At 44.0% G+C, this 21,696-nt stretch overlaps 1 protein-coding gene across 2 annotated transcripts in view; it reads right to left on the reverse strand.

Moving 5' to 3' along the window:
• The window catches only part of WBP1L (WW domain binding protein 1 like), a 60,598-nt gene that overhangs the window by 13,628 nt on the left and 25,274 nt on the right, over positions 1-21,696 (reverse strand). The window contains exons 1-2 of one of the 2 annotated variants that reach the window (XM_086466471.1): positions 11,180-11,384; positions 1,216-1,318 (exon numbers count right to left, since the gene is read on the reverse strand). In XM_086466471.1, coding sequence (XP_086322597.1) covers positions 1,216-1,318; positions 11,180-11,206 — 130 coding nt within the window. In that variant the 5' untranslated portion in view covers positions 11,207-11,384. Of the gene's footprint in view, positions 1-1,215; positions 1,319-11,179; positions 11,385-21,696 lie in introns of those variants that run through there. The other variant, XM_086466470.1, reaches the window with a different exon arrangement.

Raw genomic sequence — 21,696 nt, forward strand, 5'->3', positions numbered from 1 at the left:
CATGTCCTCCATGCTTCACTGGTTAATTCGAAAAGTAAAAGTGTGTTTCTAGATTAAAGGATGAAGTGTCAGCTATTCCTGTCCCTGGATCCAGGTTAAGTGACAGTCTTTGTATGTGTATTTCCACACACACACACTACTTTGAGAAAGTGAAACTGCGGGCACAGCAGAAGGATTAAGTAGAGAGCACAATTGCGTAAAAGCTACAAGATATCACTGGGTGTGGTAAGACAGTATCTCCAGTCTCTAATGTGGGGGCATAATGTTCAGAGTTCCACGTTTCCAAACTCTGGGAGCACAGATGTCTTCTCAGCCTAGGCTCCTGGCAGTACAACAGCATGTCAACATCAATGTTCAATCCTGGGTGCTCCTCCTCAAGAAAGGAAGATACCATCAGACTGGCACAACTCTGAAAGTTTGCCTTTAAAATACAGCATTTCTTACTTTCTTATCGTTGCAACTTCCCATTTTCCCTGTACATCAGAGTTTTGATGACCTGCTCTGACCTGCCTGCTGCCGTCTAAAGGGACTTAGCAGGTATTGTCACCCAACCACTCACTAAAAACATGGGTAGTTTTAAATCCCAGATTTGGGAAAGAGGAGGTAAGAGGGGTTGGAATGGGCAATATATGGTCCTCACAGCCCACAGTATTCAATCACCATCAGCCCACAAGATTTGCCCAAGATTCCCTCCACCCAAGGAGCTGTGCTCCAAACACAACGCGTCCTTGAAGAGAATAAACATCCTGCCCCCCCTCCTGGAAAGGAGAGCTTTAAAAGGTTAGATCAGATTTAAACTGTCGTTCTTGCAAAGAACTAAACCAATAAGGTAAAAGATACTGAATTCATTCTCTGTTTGAGTATGTTGAACCCTATCGTTGTGCGTATTGGCATTTCTCCCTCAAGCATGGTTTCCTCACTTGCGTACAATGTTATTTTGAGTACCCTCAGTATGCGCAAATCAGTGAGAAGACCAAACAACAGATCTCCAGTCATGAACGTGGCAAGACAACCCATCACTCCTCAAGAATCCCATTATAACAACCCTATTTCCCTTCCCATATCCAGTCAACTCCAGTTTGTGTTGCAGTGAAATGCAATGGCAACGCATAGCAAGGGCTGAATACAAAACCCCACAGGACACAAGCCAGATGTAGTATGGTATGAGAGCCATGCAGATTAGGAAGGGAAGCCATACAAAATGGAAGGACTTACACCAGAGTTCATAGTAGTAGTTGCAACACTGGGATTGTCCACAACAGTGGCCCGTTTCACATATGTAACTTTGATTGTTGACACCCATGCAGGTTTCCTTGTCCTAAAATTAAACAGACATACTTTTAAGATGCTTTGTCAGTATCTTCTGTAAATGTAATCTTTTACTCAATGATCTGCAAGCATTTGAAAAGTCACAAGTTACGGTCTTGGGAAACTCTAAAATACATTAAGAGGTTAAAATACAGCTATGGATCACCCAAAAACACAAAGAAGAAAACCCTGTATCTCCAAACTCATGTTACATTGCTTTAGCATCTAGTCAGCGCTGCTTTCTCATCATCCCTTTCCTTTTCCATTAAGAGTTACCACATTTTGGGAGCCAGGCATTCTCTTAAAGAAGAGATGTCATTCGATCCACATTTTACACAATATTGCTGCATTACTGGGGCCGAATGCCAAGTGGAGGAAATGCATTCATAAACAGAACATTATAATTTGAGAAAAGACTGCTTGGATCCATTTAGATCTAAATGATAATTACAGTATGTTCCTGTGAGATTTCAATCTAAAATGATTCCTTCATGATTAGCCATGTGCTTTATATAAGATCAGCATTCCTGTAAAACTTCCTGGAATAGTGAAGCAGTCCAGGAGCAGAGCCAAATCAGCTGTACCGTATCACCCAGCAGGTCCTCAGGATGGAAAAGGATTACAGTGCGAGGTCTCAATCCCCCACGTAGTGCACCGCTTCACAAAGGTCCATGTTTTCCTGCTAGTCTGAAAACATGGGTGGGAAAACGTACAAAACACAGGAAAACAGACGCATTTTAGAGGTTGTGGTTTGTACATCCTCTAACAGGCTTTGGGGTAACCTAGAAGTCAGAAGAAACTACAGTTTCTTAAGAAACAAACAGATCTTAATAAAAAACATTGATGTTTCAAACAAACCTGCAACAAAGTCTAAAATTTTAACTTTCACTTAGAATTTATTATAAGGCAAAGAAAATGTGGGGAGGTTTATACTGAAAGATGTGTTGAAAGAATTCCTAAGTACCACCTTGCAAAAAAACAACCAACCAACCAAAAAAGCCCAACAAAACCCAACCAGCTAAAAAGAACAGCAAACCCAACCAGCAGGCTACAGCAATGTACATCGGTGGATCCCAACACTTGCTGAACTGCACTATTCTTCTTTTACGTGAGCACACCACAGCCACACTTCTCAAGCCTCGACGGAGTCACCATAGGCACAAAAGACAAAGTCCATTTCGAATGATGGACCACCCCACTGAACAAGTGATGTAAGGCAGCAGTTTCCACGCAGAAGAGTCCTGCACTAAGTTTGTAAGGACACTCAGTCTATTTGGGGAAGCACCAGCGCTCTCCCACCTCACAGCATCCCAGTTGGAGCCACACCTCCTCAACACTGGGCCTGTGGGTCCCTCACCTGAGCACCCATATTACAGCAGCAACCTAACTTCCAAAAGCAGAACCACCTCCTACCGCCTAAGGTTCAACAGAAAAGATCCCATGCTGCGTTTTTCTCCTAAGAAGTCACACCAACTTTTGAAATGATTTTTGATCGTGTGAGGGCACCGCTCAGCAAAAACAACTCAGCATACGACATACTGCTTCCCCTCCTTCCTCAAGTATCATGATTTCCACAAAAGCTCTAAAAAGCACCAACAGGCCATGTCCTTAAAATTCATCTGCAGAGGCCACACGCTGGAGGGGTACCTGCCTCCTTTTTCCAGCAGGAGAACATTTTGCCAGATAGACCAGTGCAACTGCTTTACTACAAGTAGCTAAAGAAAACATCTTGTCTTGAGACGCTGCATGCCAACAGTAGACACAACATTTTCCTACAGTGTAAGGATGTGTTTCCATGTCTAATTGCAGCAGCTGGTAGCAACTTTTAGGCGACACTGTTGAGCTAGCACAGCATCTTCTGCTTCAGGCACACTATTCATTCCAAAAACTGTCATTTTAGTCAGCAAAAGAATGAGAAACAGGACACATCTATTCTCTTATCTCTTATTAGTTTATTTACACTTTTCTTCATTTCTGTTTGCCTTGCAAAGTTAATGTAACTGATAAACAGCATAGATTTTGGCTCTCATGCCAACAGAATTGAGAAATTAAGATCCCATTGCAAAACTGCAATACTGTTGATGATAATGCACAAGCCAGAAAGTGACCAGCTGAGGTCTGTGGTTGTGACACATGAAGATAAATGTGACCTGCTGAACCAGCAAATGAATCACGTGGAGCTGGTGAAAGAACAGAGTCCCACAGTGCCATTTCGGGAACTCCTCCGCATCACAACACTGATCTGTTCTTGACCACCTGTGTTTTCTCCCCCAAAATTTGTTCCATTCAGCGTTGTCTGCTTCAAAGACTAGCAATAAGGAACACATAGGTTGCTGCTGCCAAAAGTCACTGATAATAGCTGCAACATCACTACATTTTTCACACTTAAGAGCTTGCAGCACTCCTGTTTTAGAGACTTTCATCACATTATCCTTTTATTTGAACTTCCTTACTCCCCCTTGCCAACCCTATTACATTTGAAACGACCTTTCCAAAATGCCATGTGTTTACATGCAGGGCTGCTTCTTGTCAGCCTAGATGGAAAACAGGTCTATGAGGGGATGGGTGTACATATTGAACAGAAGAACCTCAGCAGCTCAGTTGGTATTCTGCAGGTTGTTCCTACCTGCTTTTGGAGTTGAAGTCTCAAGCAACATCCTGCTTTCCCATCTGAAGTAGAACTCAAACCTTTCTGTTTGAAGTTTCTTTACACACTGACCAAGAAAAATCATCATCTTTCCTAATTTGTAAGTGCTTGCACCTTTGAATAGTCCCACAGTTGGCTTTCAGCTCCTACAGTTCAGAAAGTCCAGGGTTTTAAAGTCCTTGCAGTGCTGGCCACCAGCCACGCTCCTCAAATTCAAAGCAGCTCCTCTTGGAGTCCTTCTGCAGCCCTCCGCCAGCCCGACCACCAATGGGTTTCTGGGAACATGGAGCCATCAGACTTGGTGCCATGTGTCAGACCCAGAACTGCCACCCTTGTTTCCAAACAGTTTCACAGAATCAAGGAATAATTTAGTTTGGAAAGGATCCCAGCAGGTCACATGGCCTGACCCCTACTCAGAGCACAGCTACCTCCAACACTAGGTTACTCAACCCAGCACAGGGAAAGAGATAAAACATAAAGCAACAAATCTTTGGAACAAGACAACTAGGCAAAGATTCCAGCACAAGGAGAGCATTGTTTTGGGACATGTTACAGGTGTCTCCTTTGGATCAAGTGTTTCAGTCTCCTTTCCTCTCCCCACTTAAGCAAAGACTGTGAAAGAAGCTGAGCCACTGTACAGTTTCTTGCACTGTTTTGCAAGCCAATGAAGAGGTTATGCACTACCATTAGTACAGGTTGTGACAGAGGCATGATGTTTTTTGTTAGGAAATGTTGGTTTACCACCAAGCACTTCAATCAGGCTTCAATTTCTAACTAAATCCCAGCCTGCACTTTTCATACCATCAGTGTTGTATTATTTCTCCCATTCATTCTTTGTGTTATATGCTGCCAAACTGTAACTACCTAAGACATAGCAGCAGTAAGTTATCTATAGTCTAAAAGTCTCCAGGAAACAATAACACAAGTGCTTGTGCTATAAAAGCAACTATTTTCTCTTTCACACCAACAGGCACAGACAACACACAGGACTGAAAAAAGTAGTTTCATAGGTAAGAAAAGTATATATGGGGGAAAAAAATTCTCATAGTAGCAAAGTTAGAGCACTCCCATTTTATTGACTTGCCTTTGTTTCTAGTTTCCATTGCAAGTAGCACTTGTGCTGATAATTTTTAATCATTCTTAGCAGCATGGAGTTTTTTATCGAACTGCTGCAGAGGTTCTTCGGGGTTTTTTAAGTAGCCTTGTGCAAACAAGGGAGAGTGAAGGTTTCTTTCCAAAAGCACTTTCTTCCCCAATAGCTAGTGGCTATCACATTCTGGGGCAGGCTTCCCTGCTGAAAGACAGTTTTCTTGTTGTCCAGACAAGCACACCCATCCCCACCAGCCTTTGTTCAGCTAACTGTAGACGCCTCCAGACACTATTACTAAGCAGCATCTACATGGGTCTGCTCTCAAAGAGCACTCAACTCCATTAGAGCAGAGTATTCCTGTTTCACAACTAAGAAGCCTGAACATGTCATCTGTTATCTCCCACCTGCAAAGCCTCGGAGATTTCCAGGTAATTTCAAGGGATGGGCTTTGTCCTGTAAAGCACCATGTACTTTAGGGTGCATGTGCATCACTGCCTCCTTGGCATCACCCTAAGAGCTGGCGCAGATCTGAGAAACTGGAATCACTGTATCCTTGACACACACTCCAAAGATGGGAGCTTTCAAGAGAAGGCTCTGCAGTCCTGGACTCCATGTTCTCTCCCCATCCAGTCCAACAGAGGCCATTTGTTAAATCTGGTGCAGGCTCTTTCTCATGTGAGCTGGGAAGACCTCATCTTGGCACATTTGGAGAGTCTCTTCATATTTTAGATGTGGCATTTTGGATTAGTGTTCACTCGTCAAATTTTAAAAAGCAATTTTGAATAAAAATAAGATTTTTTTAAAATCTTATTTTCTTGTTGGTATTTGGCATTTGTGATAAACCCACAACCATGCTGGCAACTCTTCCAGTAGCACACTTTCACTGTCAAGTGCTTTTACAAATAAACCTTAAAATATCCAGCAGTGGTAGGTATAAGAGAACTCAAGGCAGTGCCATATGTTATCACATCTGAAGCTACAGCAACATTAAACGTCAGTGCCAGGGAAAAAAGCCAATTATTTTCTCCTCCTTCCAGTTTAGTATTGGACCTTTGCTGGAGGTCTACGTGACAAATTAAAGGTCAAAATCTGGGGCATGCTCAAGACAGGAGGCATTCACAGAGGCCTGTAGGTTGCCTGAACTGCCCCTCACCTCAAGAAAGGATGGAATCAGACCTCTTCATCCGACTTTTGTAATGGTTTTCAGTACTAAATGGTTAGGTTTAATACCCACAAATCTGTTACAATTTATTGCCTCTGAAGCCAACGCAGGAAATGGAGGAAAATGATAACTGATCGACAGTGGAGTATCACTGCAATAAAAGGATCAAGGCACTTCACACTTTTCTACTCTCAAAAGTCAGCAGTTAACTTGGGAACGCTGTTGCTATGTCAAAAAGGAGAAAGATGAAGATGCGCAAACTCCAGATCAGCGTGGCTATTTTCCAAGCCAAAAATTACTATGTGCAACTGCAGCAACAAACACCACAGCCCACGCTCAAAAGCACATAGTTGGCAGTGAACCACCTACAAAAGATGACTCCTCAGCTGGCATTAACCAGGTAACCAACACCAGCAGTGGCTGATATCACAGAGGTCTAATAACCATTCCAGCATTTTGCTCTGTCTCCTCTTTCCACAGAAATCCGGCCTCCGTTACCCTAAATATGAGCACCTTGCATTTATATAACCTCTATGTGTCATTCAGCCTGCCAGGTATCCATTCATCCTAACCTTGGTAATACCCAGACACCCCCGAAAACACTTTGAAATGTGACTTGCGTTTACTGACAGCAGGTTATATGCCATTCCTGTCTTGCAGGATAGCCATTTTTAGACATCTCTAATTTCCTATTCTCTCCAAACTTCAGTACAACATTTGTCAAAGCACTACGTAGCAAATTCCTATTTGAACTGGAAGAGACGGGGATTAGTAACGGAATGACAGGGATGAGTAAGGAACTCAGTAACAGGCTTACAAACAGTAGGACACGGTGAAAATCCCAGCAGCAGGCTGAAGGGAGACTGCCAAACTGGCATCCGCTGGAGGGCAAGTTACTACTGGTTTTAACAGGATTCAGGCTCAACCTGTGACCACTCCAGACCTTCTGGTTTCAAGGCTCTTATAGGGGACTTTGGTAGTAAGCATCTATTTAATAATAATAATGAAAAAATCCTGACCTAGTTATTTCACTAATCTCATTACTTGCAGGCAGCAGTCCCTTGCTTTCAGTATCCAGCTGCACCCATAATAACAAAGCAGGACAGATTTAAGCAAGAGAGACAACCTTCAGAAAAATGTATTTAAAAAAATAGGTATTTTGAGTAACTTGCAATTAGTATTTGAACGTATATATTCTTTAAGCACCCAGAATAACAGAATGGAAGTGACCGTCAGTATCTTAAATATTTTAGAAACAAACAACAGGAAAAACTGTATTTGATATCCACTATTTTTGAGTTACCACTTGGCCTTTCTCAAAGTCACATATCAGACTATCACCAGCGTTGGTTAGCCAAGCCCATCAGCAATAGCTCATGAGAACACAAACACAAAGCTACCAAAGAAGATGAGCAACTCTATCAGATAAGAGACTCAAGTGGAAGTAAGTTAAAATTGCTACTGTAAATATTAGGCTGGAATACCAAATCTTGCCATAGGTTTTACTACAATTCCTGGTTTGCCAGCTGCCCCCCAATTCCTAATCACAATTCACCTCAAATAAAAAAATCACTAGAACCTTTCAGAAAAGGACAGTAGGCGGGATTGCAGCAACGACAGACAGAACTGCAGGGGAACCCTGGACCACCAGAGCAGCTCAGGACTGATGCCCACTCAGCTGAGCACGCACCGAAGCCTTCAGTCATCTTCCATCTTCATAAACTCTATACTTGTTAGTCCTTTGGAACATAAAAGCAAAAATCCACTATCTAAGCAAGTGCCATGCCTTTGATGGGTTCAATTTAACAAAACCACATAAGACTGGTAAAGATGAAGCCAGCTTTGATTGCTGGGAGTTACTGGAGCCTCAGGTGCCAGCCCCTGCCAGCACGACAGGAGATCAATTTGTGTGAGCCTGCCTTACGACAGACAACTCAGGCCAGAAAATAAATCAAGACTGGGCGTTTCTTCATAGGACACCCACCACAAATTTTGTTTTGCTGAATGTGGAAAAAAAAATATATTAAGTGCAAACATCCAAATACTTGTATAGTAAGTGGGGGAGGAATGATGCCTCTGAGCTGTCCGAGGCACAATAAAGATCTCCAAAATGGGAATTCTAATCCACCACATTTATTGCTTTCCTAATGCCAGCATCAGGAGAATTATATTTAAATCACCATGATTAATCAGCTGCAGCAGACCCATCTTCACCCCCAGAGGATGCAGAACCTCTGACGTTTTATTAACATTTATCTAAGGAACAAATTGGTTTGTTGCATTCATTTATCTTGGAGAAATACTGCAATAATCTTTAAAGGAACATGCCTTTTCACAGATCGTGGGCACTTTGGTACACTTCAGTAAGAGCTGCTTTCATTTTTGTTTATCACAAGGTTCTCCTTCAGACTGCACGTTCACATTTTAAGCACGATGTGAAAGTGTTTACTTCCTTCATGCCTTGCTAGAAGGTTCCCAGATGTAGTCCCAGCCCCTTCACATTAAAGATAGCTGCTTCTAGGAAATCACAACTTTGAGGAGGCTGTCTTGCATTTTGTTGTTTTAAACCACCAGTTGACAACACCGAAAACCTCAAGCAGTTAAAACTGAAAAGGTTCAGAATCCAACACTGTCACCTTTTTTTTTTTCCCTTTTACATTTCTGCAGTGAACTAGATGAATGTGCACGAGCTTCCACCTGCAACTCTAAGAGGAAACGCTCACTTAAAAATGAAAGCTGAGATCCTCTACAATCGTGTTTCCTGGGACGGGAGCTTTAAACACCCACATTGCACTGATGTCAGATAGAGCTGACCTAGCTTTTTAGGCATTTAAACATCATCCCCACCACCACCACAACAACAAAAAAACCTCCAAACCAAACATCCTATTTTTACCACGGGTTTGGCAGTCCATCTCCCATGCTGCAATGCCACTGGGTCCCAAAGAAGTGAAGGCAGATCCCGGGGAAACAGTTGTTCAGTGCGGTGCAGCAGTGAGCAAGGAGCACCCGTCCCGGGGAGCCGAGGCTCTCCCCGCCACCATTTCGTCCCCATCACAGGGCACTCGGGAGGGCACTCCACTCGGGAGGGCACCCCACCCCTGTGCCTGTGCAGCGCAGCACAGGATCAGCACCCCTTGTGTTGAGCAGAACAACCACAAAGGACATCCCAGACAACCAAGAGTTTACAGTCCGAGTGCAAACACAAGAGACAATAGAGGTGACAAGATGTTCCTGAATTCCTCACACACTTTTAATTAAATAGCACTGTTCACTAACACACCCCCGCCCGCCCCCCCCCCCCCCCCCCCCAGCTCTTTTAGAAGTGGAAAAATAAATTTCTGAATACTATTTGCACGCAAAACACAATCACTAATATTTAGGGGGGTTTTTTGAAGTCTAAAAATAATCCAAACTAATATGATTCAAAACTAAGAAAAGTTCAAGCAGCTCTGCAAGCAGCTTTTTCCCCACTATATCCTTCATCAGTGGATAAAAATAGTCAAGAGATTTGCTCTTGTGTTCTTGAGGCAACACCTTTTTTCTGCTTCCTGCAAATGCCTCTGTATCGATGCCGAAAAGTTATAAGCAGAGAAAAAAGTACCATCCAGCCCACAGAGATAACCAGATGTTCACAGTTTGAGCAAATGAAGTCGAATTATACCTAACTTCTGGTTTTACACCTTATGCAGAAACTCTATTGTCCCAAACACATCTCTGAAACAAAATTCAGAAACAGGAACTTTAGAGAAAAACACACCCGCGAGACTCGAGCAATCTCAACATTTAAACCAGCTGTTTCACTGCAAGTTGAGAGTTACCTAAAGCCATTCAGCCTTCATGTCCGAATTTCCCTCCTTGGTTCAGTTCCGAGGTTTTTAGGGAAAGTCTCTGCCCTGAGTGCTAACAAGTGAACTATTATTACAGCTATTGCATTCAATTACAGAAGGTCATTGTGCTAGAGGTAGTTTCTTATGTAAAACTGTTTTCAGTTCAGCAGGGTGGGAGCAGTGGGGGGAGCTGCACTTCACCAAAAACTGATAAGGAAAAAGACAGCACTGTTTACTCAGCAGTGTGCTTAAGTCCTTTTGCCTTCGTTTCTAAACAACTGAAAGTAGGTGGTTTATAACATGCTACAGTCCGATCTTAGATTTTTAATTCTATATTAGAAACGGCAACCAGCACTCTGATATCATGCAGTGTCTATTTACTGTGGATTACAGATCCCAGGAGGGCTGGGAAGTTTACAGTTAAGAGTCCACTACAGACGTGCCTCCCAGACCAAAAAAAGGGTTTGCTCTCCCCGAGCCTAGGAACACATAGTTGGCACCTCCTCCAGTGGGGAGCAGCTGGGCAGTTGCTACCGTTTCTCATTCCACTCGACATTACCAGCTATTAAATTATCCCAAATTTCTTGTTCAAGCTCGAACTCTCACAGAACAATTAAAAAGTCACCAAGTTAGGGGTGCGAGCGTGTTGCCATTTTCCGTTTAGTGACCTTTGTCAGAGATGAGATATATATAAATGTCTTTTTTTTTTTTTTAAAAACAAACAAAAAAGTTTTAACGGTCAAAATACTGCCCGCACAAGAAAACGGTCCAAAGTTTGGCATGTTTTTAAGCCTTGTAAACATAATTCCATATTAAGGACTGTGGAAAACACGCCCAAACCCAACCCGCACAGGAGCACGACACAAAGAGCCACCCTGCCGCGAAGCCTACAACAGCAACAGGAGCCGCTTGCCCTGGCTCGCAGTTTTGCTCCTCGCTCCCTAAAAAGCGGCTCTCACGCTACCGCGCTCCCCGACCGAATGCCAACGGGGCCGGGGGGAAGCGTCGTCCGTGCGGTTCCGTTTTGGGGAAGTCAGAAATCATTTCCTTGGGGGGGAAGGGGTGGGGGGATAAAAAAATGAAAGCACTCGGTCACATCCTCCAGCTGAGCGAGCAGCTCCCACTGCCCCGAAGGCGGTTACCTGTCTGAGACCCAGGAGGAAAGGCATTCTGCAGGCTCATCCTCCGCACCAGCGCAGGGGAAGGCAGGAATTTAAAGCCCCGCAGTGACCATTTCCTCCTCCTCTGCTGCGGGCAGCCCGCTCCTCCGAGCCTATTTAACCCGGGGCTTCCTCGGCCGGGAATGCCAAGTAAACAGGGTCCTGGGACACTGCACGCACTCGCTGGCTCCCCCTCCTCCTCCTCCCACTCCCCGTGACATCTCTCAGACGCAGCCCAGCCGGGCTGTTTGCGAGGGGGAAATGACATCAGGTCGGGCAGCTCGGGAAAAAAAAAAAAATAACAAAAAAAAAAAAAAAAAAAAAAAAAAAAAAAGGCAGCCCTGAACCTTAAGACAGCTGCTGGGTAACACCAGGCAGCTCGCTCGCTGCGAACGGGAGCTGCGTGCTGTTGGGACCCTGGCAGGGAGCCGTGGAGCAGCAGAAGCGCTCTCCTCCTCCCTGCTCCCTGCCTGCTGCCAGTGGAGGGGAGTCTATTAAAAACGTTGGCAAGAGCCGACAGCTCCTCAGTGATGATTAAATCTCGCTAAGCAAAAAATAGACATTTAATCTATTTTTGAGGAGAAAGCTAAGTTTGATGCTGCTCGCTGAACAACACCGGAGCCCTGGGAGCAACCACCACGGTTTCTCCGAGTACTTCCAGACCCCGGGGATCTGGGTAAAGCCTTCACAGATCCAAAAGCACTCCTGTGCCACCTTCTGCCTACCACCACGGCTCCGTTTTTTTTGGAGCAACTGTTACAGCACTGGTCAACTCTCAGCCCCTACAGATAACAGCCGTCCCACTAAAGACACTGCAACAACTCCCCTGATTTCAGTCGGATCAGGACTGGGCCTCCCCAGCATCAGACAGGTGATGGGAAGACATTTTAATCCACCTCTCCCTGAGGAAAACGCAACTAGCCCCAATGGAAGGTTTCTCATTCTACTCGAGCTCATCTCACATTTTCATGCCAAGGGGCAATTAAGCCTTATAAACAAATTTATCATCTGGTGCCCAGGATGGCATGTCTTGTTTGTCCTTGCCCAAGCAAGGAGTACAGCAAGTTCCACAGCAGTGTAGGAGATGACACTGAAGAAGGTAATCTAAATTTAACTCCCTTTTCTACCTCCACTTTGAAAGTTCAGCAACCTCTTTTTTTCGTGCTTCTCTTTAATCAGCAGCTGTCCTCGTCTGTCGGGGGGGGAGGGGGGGCGGGGGGCCAGGACACGGACAGGACACAACACACTGGGACACCACTGCCACTCCCATGTGTCCCAGCAGCAGCTCCACGGATATCAGAGGGACATCTCCACTTGCTTTTGGCCTCTTTGGCTTTTGGAGCTCAACATATTAAAATACTTGATGGAGGAAGGAATATACTACTTTTTCCATAGAGAGTCCACTGAATTCCTTTTTTAGCAGCAGTTTTAACAATAATTTCAGGACTTCAGAAGAGCGAGAGAGAAACCACATATAATTCTTACAAATGCTAATTTGCAACAGCAGGGAAAAAAAGGATTTAAAGAAAAGGAAAGGGAAAAAACCCAATAAGACCCCCCCAGACAGCCAGATAGCTTGCAGCAGTGTCAGAAAAAGACACCCATTTTCCACATGCCAAAACCCCTCAGTGAGCACTGTTGCTGCTGCCTCCTCCCAGCCCAGCCCAGGGTTGTTTCTCAAACGAGAACCCCACTGTGGGTGTCTTCTACACAATTAGGCCGTGAGAGTACACACAAGTAATACTTATTTTTACACCAACTTAAAAGCCACCATATAAACTTGCTGTTTAAGGTAAGAACGTCTCTTTTTTCCTAAGAGAAAACAAGCACATAAGTAATTTCCTGAAGGATACAAAACATCAGCATTAACTAGCATCAGCCAGGCAACGGGATTTTCCAGCTTTTGTGCTCTTGGATCAAACAAACTCTCAACCTTTGCTTTTCCAATTCTATGGACAAACACCAGTAATATAAAAGGGCAGCTTTCTGTTTTACTAATCTGTTCTGTGGCCTCACGCTGTCCTTTGAAATATCTGATTTTGGCTGTTGCTATCTGGAGCCCTGGACTAGGCAGATCCCAGGGCTGAGCCAATGCAGCAATTTCTAAATCCCTGCTGTCAGAAGGAATCTAACTTTAACCACCCGCCTCTCCCCCAGCACATACTCAAAAGGCGAAGCGTCATTCCAGATCTAAGACAAGTTGTGAAGGACTATCAAAGGCAGTAACTTAGTGGAAAAGCAAAAGCATCCTAATTTACGTGTGAATTTAGCAATCCTGGAAAGACTGACACAAAAAAAGGGTGCTTTGCAAGCAGGAATTACCACATTTGACTGCAGCTGCAGCAGCCACTGTCTCTTGCAGTCTGAGTGACAGCGGCCAGTAACATGCTCCACAAACGCCGCTATACGTGACTATGGAAAAAGCCCTAGAGGGGCAAAAAGAAGCTGGATGAGGAGTTAGCTCTTACCCTTATAATACCATAGTCAATACACTTGGAGCCTTTTCAAGATACCTAGGTTCTCCTAATCGTTGCAATTGCTTTGGATATTCCAACTGGTATAATTTTATCCCCTCCTCTTTTAAGTTTGTACGTTCTTGCCACAATGCTTTGTCTTGCAGCAAAGAGTTTCATAGACAGTGGTTGTGAACAAATAGTTCCTTTCATCAGGAGTGAATTCACCACGACCTAATCTGACTTTCATATTATTAGCTGGTGGGAACAGAAGTCCCCATCCATCTTCTCACCCATTCATTACTCTGTACCTGTTAGCTATCTTCTTATAGAAGATATCAATCTTCCCTGTCCTGTTAACGTAAAATCTTTTCCTAAAGCCTTCAACTGCTCATTGTCCATTTCCAAAACCTTTCTCATTTTCTATTTCTCTCCGCTTGGGGGAAACCAGAGCCAAAATAATAATTATTTTAATGAAAGCAAGAGCAGCTCTGAAGAGGCTCAGCATGGGTTTCACCTCCTTTATACAAACCCAGAGTTTAACATCTACATCTATGACACAAGAGCGTGTCTACCTGAGATATAATGAACAGAGCAAATCCAAGTTGTTACAGTTTCTCTGTAGATTAATCTCTTCAGAGCTCTGAAAAGTCAGGGCTAATGTCAGGATAGATTATGGGATCTACATTATTTTGAAAATTGGCTTGTTTAGGCAGCCACCGACCATCCTTTTTTGGCATGTCAGTGTGGATTCCACTACAAGATAATGGTGAGCAAGTTTCTTTTGAAAAAGAGGGAATAAAGATCTCTAGGCTTTATCAGTCTGTAGTACTGCTCTCATGAACGTGCCATCTGCCCCAAACATGATGTCAAGCAAGGGATGCTTCTTGTCACCTTCACAAGCCCAATACACTATGCCTCGTGACCTCAGATATTAGCATGCAACTGAAGTACATGATGGAAGTTATTTGGGCCATGTTACGAGATGCTTTCCATGTTTGATGGGAGGTGCTTGCAAGCAGGTTGAGTAACCCAGCAAGATACGATATCCATTTTGACACCCCCTGAGGAGACAGCTTGACCTTTAGAAGATCCAGTTATGACAAAACGATTGGAACAGAAATTGAAGTTGTGCAGCTCAAATCTGTCAGGCTTGCAGCACAAGGCTACTATCAGTTGATCCATCCTAGACAGGGAGAGGTTTTGAATAGTAAATATAGGTGGTGTGTAACATCCCCTCAATTAAACTTTACTACCATGGTTCTGCAGATATATCTACATATATATACACACACACAGAGGTTGACCATAAAGTTGGAACAATTTTATCTAATAACCCTTCCATTTGCCCCAGTGCATTCTGTTATTTTCATGTTGGTTCATGTTATTTTCATTAGGGCTCTGGATAGCAGCATCCCTGGAGCATCAGCTATCCATTTTCATTAGTCATCCCACAGCCTTGGGTGCTGGAACTGAGACTACATAAGTCTACCAGGCACTTGAAACAAAGTGTGAAAGAAGCAGCCTGAATGAGGGTGACTATCTTTCCTCATCCTGGAGATGGCTCTGGGAATAAAGAAAAAAGGGAAAGAAACATACAGAAAGGCATAAAAGCAGATCTCTGTTTCTCTAGAACAAGACAACATCCAGCAACAACTGAGCTCTATCTGCCGTGACAGCAAATGTTCTAAAGGGGCTTGTTTGCTAGCACAACCAGCATGAGATACTGGGAGATCACCAATGCTGGAACAGCAATGCAGTGCTAGATCTGCCTGGAAACCATTTCTGGCTGGCCACCTGCCTGCAAAATCTGCCCACTTCTTGTCAATTCCTGAAGAGTGAAGGGCCACTTCCCCACCCTAACAGCACCACTACAAGATGATGACTTTCCAATATGAAGACCAGGTGTCCTGGGTTCATGTAACATAGCATTGTTGCCACCTACAAAGAACATCATCAACAAATTCCAGAGGACAGCCAGGAACAGATCAGTCTGGTAATTTCCCAGTACCTACAGGACCTTGAGTATCTACTGTATTGCTAAGGGGACACATGGTCCAAATCAAACCTTTTAGACCCTCTGTGTCTAGTACTACTGTATTATTTAGGAGGGGGGTAAAGTGGGTTCCCCAGTTTGTGTGCAGTTCAACTGCAAAACAAGGACACTGAAGTCACTTGCATTTACTGTTTGTCTGGCCAAACCAACTTAATTATTGTTAGACAAAGCAAAGAATAACTGCAGGAAAGACACTGTATATGTTGGAACTGGCTTGTGAGCCAGTGCTGCAACCAGTCTGCTGGATCAATAAATTTTAATGTGCAATGAAGCACAAGGGCTTGCAGTGGATAGAACCTGTCCTTGGGCAGGTCCCTCTTCCCTGCAGCCTGTCACCACTTCTGTCAGCTCAGTGGTTTAGAAGTGCAAGAAACTTTTGTAGTTACTAAGTCAAGATAAGCAAACAGGGACAGTGCATTTCAACCTCACTGCTGTCACCTGTCTTTGTCTCCAAGTAACTGGTTAACCAGGGAGGAAGAGACTGCACAGCTCAAAACGCTCGGTGTTGCAGAGAGCCCCAATGGCAACAGCTCATGCTCGATTCCAATTGGATCCTGAACAGCAACTGTCAGCCAGCTGGCCAAGTGCAAATAGGTGCCATATCCTCCACCATAGCCATACATGAGCCCTGAACCAAAGGCTGGAGCATTGCTGAAGAAGCCACTACCCATTCTGTCACTTGGTATTTCAGCAGGAGCCTGTCCTCCGCTTTTCTTTTGTGGATGAAGAAATACCAACAGTAAAGCACTTTCCTTTGCACTTTTGTACAGCAAGCAATCCCTCCTCTGAAGCTGCTTTCTGTATTAAGCTATCATAAGAAGGGCACTCAGGAAAAGGCAAGGAGTGGACAAGGGGTGGATGTGGAGGAGATACCTAAGAAGAGTCCTCTCCAACACTCATCTGACAGAGGAGACAAAAGAGGCCACATCCAGGCTGTTCAACACTCCTACCTACTCTGCTCTTTAGTTGATGGGAGAGTGGTGGCAATAAAAAGTCCAGGCTCCTTCTCAGAGACCAAAATATTTTATTCTAAGTGTAGCTTGAAATTTCCAGCCCTCAGAGACACTTTCCCACTGTTTTTTCCCCAAGGAGAAGAAAATTATAGCCACAGGTCCAGCACACTTCTTCATGGCAGCAGAGTCGTAGCCAAGACAAATACTATTTACATCATCTATTTTGTATGATCACTGTTTCGATACCCCAACTTGCCGTTCAAGCCCAGAGGTCTTAAAAAGCTTTGAAGTCCTTCACCACTGAGGCAGAGAGGGACTAAAGAGTTGAAATTGCCTATTGAGAAGTGACACTTCAGTGGAGACAGGGTTGATTCTGCCCCTTTGGTATTCCCAGGTTTTGGGCACCCATGTCAGGCTTCAGTTTTAGTCTGGAGTAGGTGATGAAATCAGTGGAAAGCCTACTGGGCTTTCTCTGAGCCTGCTGGGAGAGGGAGGAGGAGGAGGAGGGAGGAGGGAGTTAAACACTTGACGAGACTGTCTCCAGGAGGGCTAGTGTGTCTGTGGTGGTACAGGGACACTATAGCCTGACTCCATGGTTTTTGGCACTACAGTTCTTGTTACTGCAAACAGGACCTTTGGTAATGGCTCAAGAGGAGATGATCTGCTCCAGACAGGGAAGAAGGCAGAGCCTGCAGACAGTAACAGGATCCCCCAAACGCAGAATCAAGACGGTGTCTGTTCTAGTTTTAGAGTCTTGCACCATGTGAATACCAAAAATACAGCCTGTGTGTCCTTTAGTCACATCATCATAGGAGACAGCATTGTCCAAAGCTGCTTACCAGCACAACCTTGATGGAGATCTTAGATGCCCTACTCTTAGAAGTGTTATTTGTTTTCTTTCCAAATGACAGCAACTCTATTTTTAGTGCTCATCTCATGTCTGCTTGGCATTTCCCTTGGGCCTTACCCTTATTTCACAGTGTTGGTGCCAGCTCCCACAAAGTGGGTTTTTTTGATGCCAGAGGGGCTGATGCCAAGTCTATCTGTCCTGATGCCAAAATGGCAGCTGGCTTTATTGTTGAGACAGGATTTGCCAAAGCTAACAGCACTAGTGCTGGGGTGACTAGCAGCGATTTTAACGTTTTCTTCTTACTTACTCTTCTATTGCCTCCGTATTTCATGGGATAATGCTGCTCCAAATCACCTTCTGGGTTCCTAGGAGACGGATTTTTCATCAGAGCCTAAGGCAACAGGCAGTTACACAGCAGACAGTCTTAACTTACAGGTCCTCAAAGAGAACAATACTTACATACCTGGAGCAATTATCTGGGATGCAGCACTGCCACTGCTGGGCCCAACTATGCACCACCAAGCCATGCTGCAGATCAGACAGGGCTTGATCTCTCTCAGCCCGCAAATGTGTTTAAAAAGAACCTACTACAAAAACAGAGAACCCGCTGAAGATAAGGGCAGTTATGTGGCATTTCATCAGCAAGATATACCTAAGACAGAAGCCTGGAGCAGGAGAAGAGGGTCAGGGATCAGCCAAATTGCATCACATCACCATGAGCAAGAAGACAAAACCCAAGAAAGGTCATGGCCTTTTGCCCCTCTTGCACTCTCACAAGTGCCACTCCATGAAATGCTACTGTTCAGATAAAATCCAGTCTCACACATGAGGCACAGGCATGTTGACTGTGGGAAACAACCACACGGAGATGTGAATAGATAGCACACGTGACAGTAATCACACATGTACAGATGCATGTAATGCAAAGTGCCGATATCCCTGCAAATTAGAAAGTACTTTGATGTTAACTTCTGCTACTTTTCTTACAAATCTTGTTCAGAAAGTAATGTCAACTGGGCATCTGATTGCCCAAAGATGCTCAGCTCTTTCTTCAGGAACGGTGCAGTTAGTTAACCTGACAAGAGGTAGACAATTGGTTAAAATGGCTTTCTCATCATGTAAGACTTTGCCAGGGGATCTGTTATGCATACAGCCTGGGCAGATCTTTCTGAAGTTCATTGGTCTTTTTTGAGCTTAAGTTTACATCTTGAACAAATTTAGAAAAGCCCCCAAAATCCCAGCAGTCTTGTTTTCCTCAGCTCATTTTACAAGAAATAAGTTATTTTATTGAGTTCTGAGAATTAAGTTTCCGTTTCCAGCAGAACACCACTTCTATATGGCCTATACCCTTCTTGAGAGGTACAGATTTTCTGGGAAATCCTTTAGGGAAAAGGAGAGATAGCAGCAGCTGCCTCTTTCTGAGCACCTTGCTAGATTATTACGGTTCGAAAACATTACACAGCACAGCAATATCGCACAGGTTATGCTGAGGCAAAGAAATGGCCTCAAACTGCCCTCTATATGTGCAGCCTCAAGCAGTTTCCTGCTATTATCCCTGGACTTCACACTCCAAGCCCTGCTGTGGCACCTACATCCCCATTGATAGGTGGGTTCTGGGTTGCACAGATGACTGGGTTTGCGGTGCACAAACCACAAACAACTGGTTTAACCCAGTCTTCTTCCTCTTAGAAAATACATACGGATCACAATATAGTACTCCCAAAACGGAAAGTCTGTCAATTAACCCAATGGGCTGTGCAGTACCTAGAGTTTTACAAGATTTCTGTTATCTAGCAGAAAAGTAAACTTATCTGAACGTCTACAAGTAGGCTGAGGCTCAGAGTTTGTCATTACGAGTCTGGCACAAATACAAGGAAAGCCCTTCCACGCATCATGGTCTGACCAGCAAAAAGACAGGAAGACTTCTTCTCCAAAACGAAGAGCACTGAAGATCACGTACATATATCTTCCTACAACCAGAGTGAAGAATTAAAGGAAAGCACAAGTTTAACTATTAAGAAAGGTCAACACCACGAGCATTTAAAAGATCACAGCACAACAGTATTAAAGACATCACTTTTAAATTGCTAGAAAAAACTCTAGGAGAGCTATCAGATCTTAAACTCCATGGTTAAAAACTTCTTTAAACATGCAACTTCAGGGAAAAACCACTTCAGAAAACCTCATCTTAAATGCAAGCTCATCTTTTCTAACTTGAATTACTGTGTTGCTTAGGATCTCTTCAAGTACTTGGAAGAAAAACTCATCTCTATTTTTAAATGATGAGCAAACAAAAATAAGGAATAAAGAAACAATCATAGTGTATAGTTAAGTGCATGCAGTTTCAGGCCGAGTTTACCCATGTCTGTGAAGCAGCAGGAAATATCAAGACCTTAAAGCCTAATCTCTCCCCTCTCTACTGGTTCTGCTTTGGCCCACGTCTTCACCAGGAAGACAATAAAAGCTCTCCAAAAGGCCACACACTTTGTTGCTCTGCCAACCAGAACGGAGAGGTTTTGGGATTGTCTAAACCATGAGCGCCCTTAGAAAGCATGATCTACATATCACAGATGTAGGTTTCCAGGTACAAATAAAGTTTGTTTGATCCAAGCATACAGGGCAAAAAACGCAACCCCTCCTATCACCAGATCCTCTATCCTGCTGCATTTTCCCCTCACTAAGCTCTTTTCCCTAACCATAAAATGGGGAGAGTGCCAGAAAGTTGAGATATTACAACCATTGGACTCTAAATACAACAAATTGTTATTCTTTCTATGTCTTGCAGAACTGCCACCAGTTACCCAAATGTTTCCTGTCGGGCTCAGCTTATGTGGAGGCCGCCCCTGGGACAGCCAGCAGTTATGTAAGGAACAGGCGGCTGGGAGGAAGCGATGTCCCAGCGTCATGTTTCAGCATCAGCCCCGGCATTACGCAGTTTGCACTTTGCTTAAGTATTAAAGGTACTCGGGGCACCTAGAATCACTGCCAGTTTCTAAATTTCAGTGACGTACCTGCAGGCCTGGCGGTTTTGCCATTCCAAGGGCAGATACTTTCAACACCCCGCTATCTCACTCCCCCACCTTCGTGGTACCTGTAGAGTTTCCCCCCTAGGTGTATGGGCAATGTGTGCTCCCCTTGTGTGCATAAGCACGCTTTATTTCATATAGTTCAACGCCCAATAATTAAAAAGTCATTTCAGCTTTATCTTGGGAAGAAATGCTGATCACCATAACCTGCCTTTATGGGTATTATCTTATCCCAACTGCTACAATTTCCATTAGTGCTTGTTATTCCACTGGCAGATAAAGCAAACACTCTCCTGGCTGTAGCAGGGCTGAAGGAGGACAGGGTGACCCACACTGCTTTACCTCTTTCACACACTTCTCTGCAGCAAGGTTGCAGGCAGCAGAGAGAAGGCTAAGTGCTTGCTTTCTCCTTGCTAAAGGCTGGCTTTCAGGCATGCATTTGCTGTAGATCACAATACCAGTGGCCTCTTACTCCTACAACCACTGTCTTTTAAATTTTCCCATAGCATAAACAAAAGAGTCCATATGCATCTCTGTAAAAAAAAAAAAAATCAAAACAAATCAAAACCTGACTGACAGTCCTGCCTTTTTATAGGAAGGTAATTGGTGCTAATTAGCATGACTACAGTAAAACAGTAAGTCAAAAAAAAAAAACCACCCCACAAACAAAAACCACCCCAAACAGTCAGAAGCCAGTTATTTTCTTCTTCAAAAGATGAACAATATACATTGTTCAGCACTCAGAAAGCTCAAAGACCTGTGGATGACTGTTGAACGAAGAAACTCTAAGGCAAGGAAATATTTTCAGTTTTTAGAAATATCCTCTTCTGACACATCATAGGCTCCTACAGCAGTATTTTTCCCCTGAAGCAGGTAGTTTGGGGAGCAGAAGTTCTGAACCATCATCTCTTTGGGAAAACCAGAACCAACTCTCCTTTCCTGGAAACAAGTGAGAAAACTGCCCACCAATTTCACTGCAGAGACCCAACCTGCACCTTGTAACGTAATCAGACCATTGACGGAGACATCTTCCAGGCAAAAATACATAAAGAACTAGGGGACAGACAGCAACATTTGTGAGCAGGATTTAATTACAGATTTAATTACAGACTGGCCATCGGATTGTCCTCCTTTCAGCACTTGTTTCTTAACACAGGCTTC

The sequence above is a fragment of the Leptosomus discolor genome, chromosome 6, assembly GCF_034619465.1.
Source record: "Leptosomus discolor isolate bLepDis1 chromosome 6, bLepDis1.hap2, whole genome shotgun sequence".
Classification (NCBI taxonomy): domain Eukaryota; kingdom Metazoa; phylum Chordata; class Aves; order Leptosomiformes; family Leptosomidae; genus Leptosomus; species Leptosomus discolor.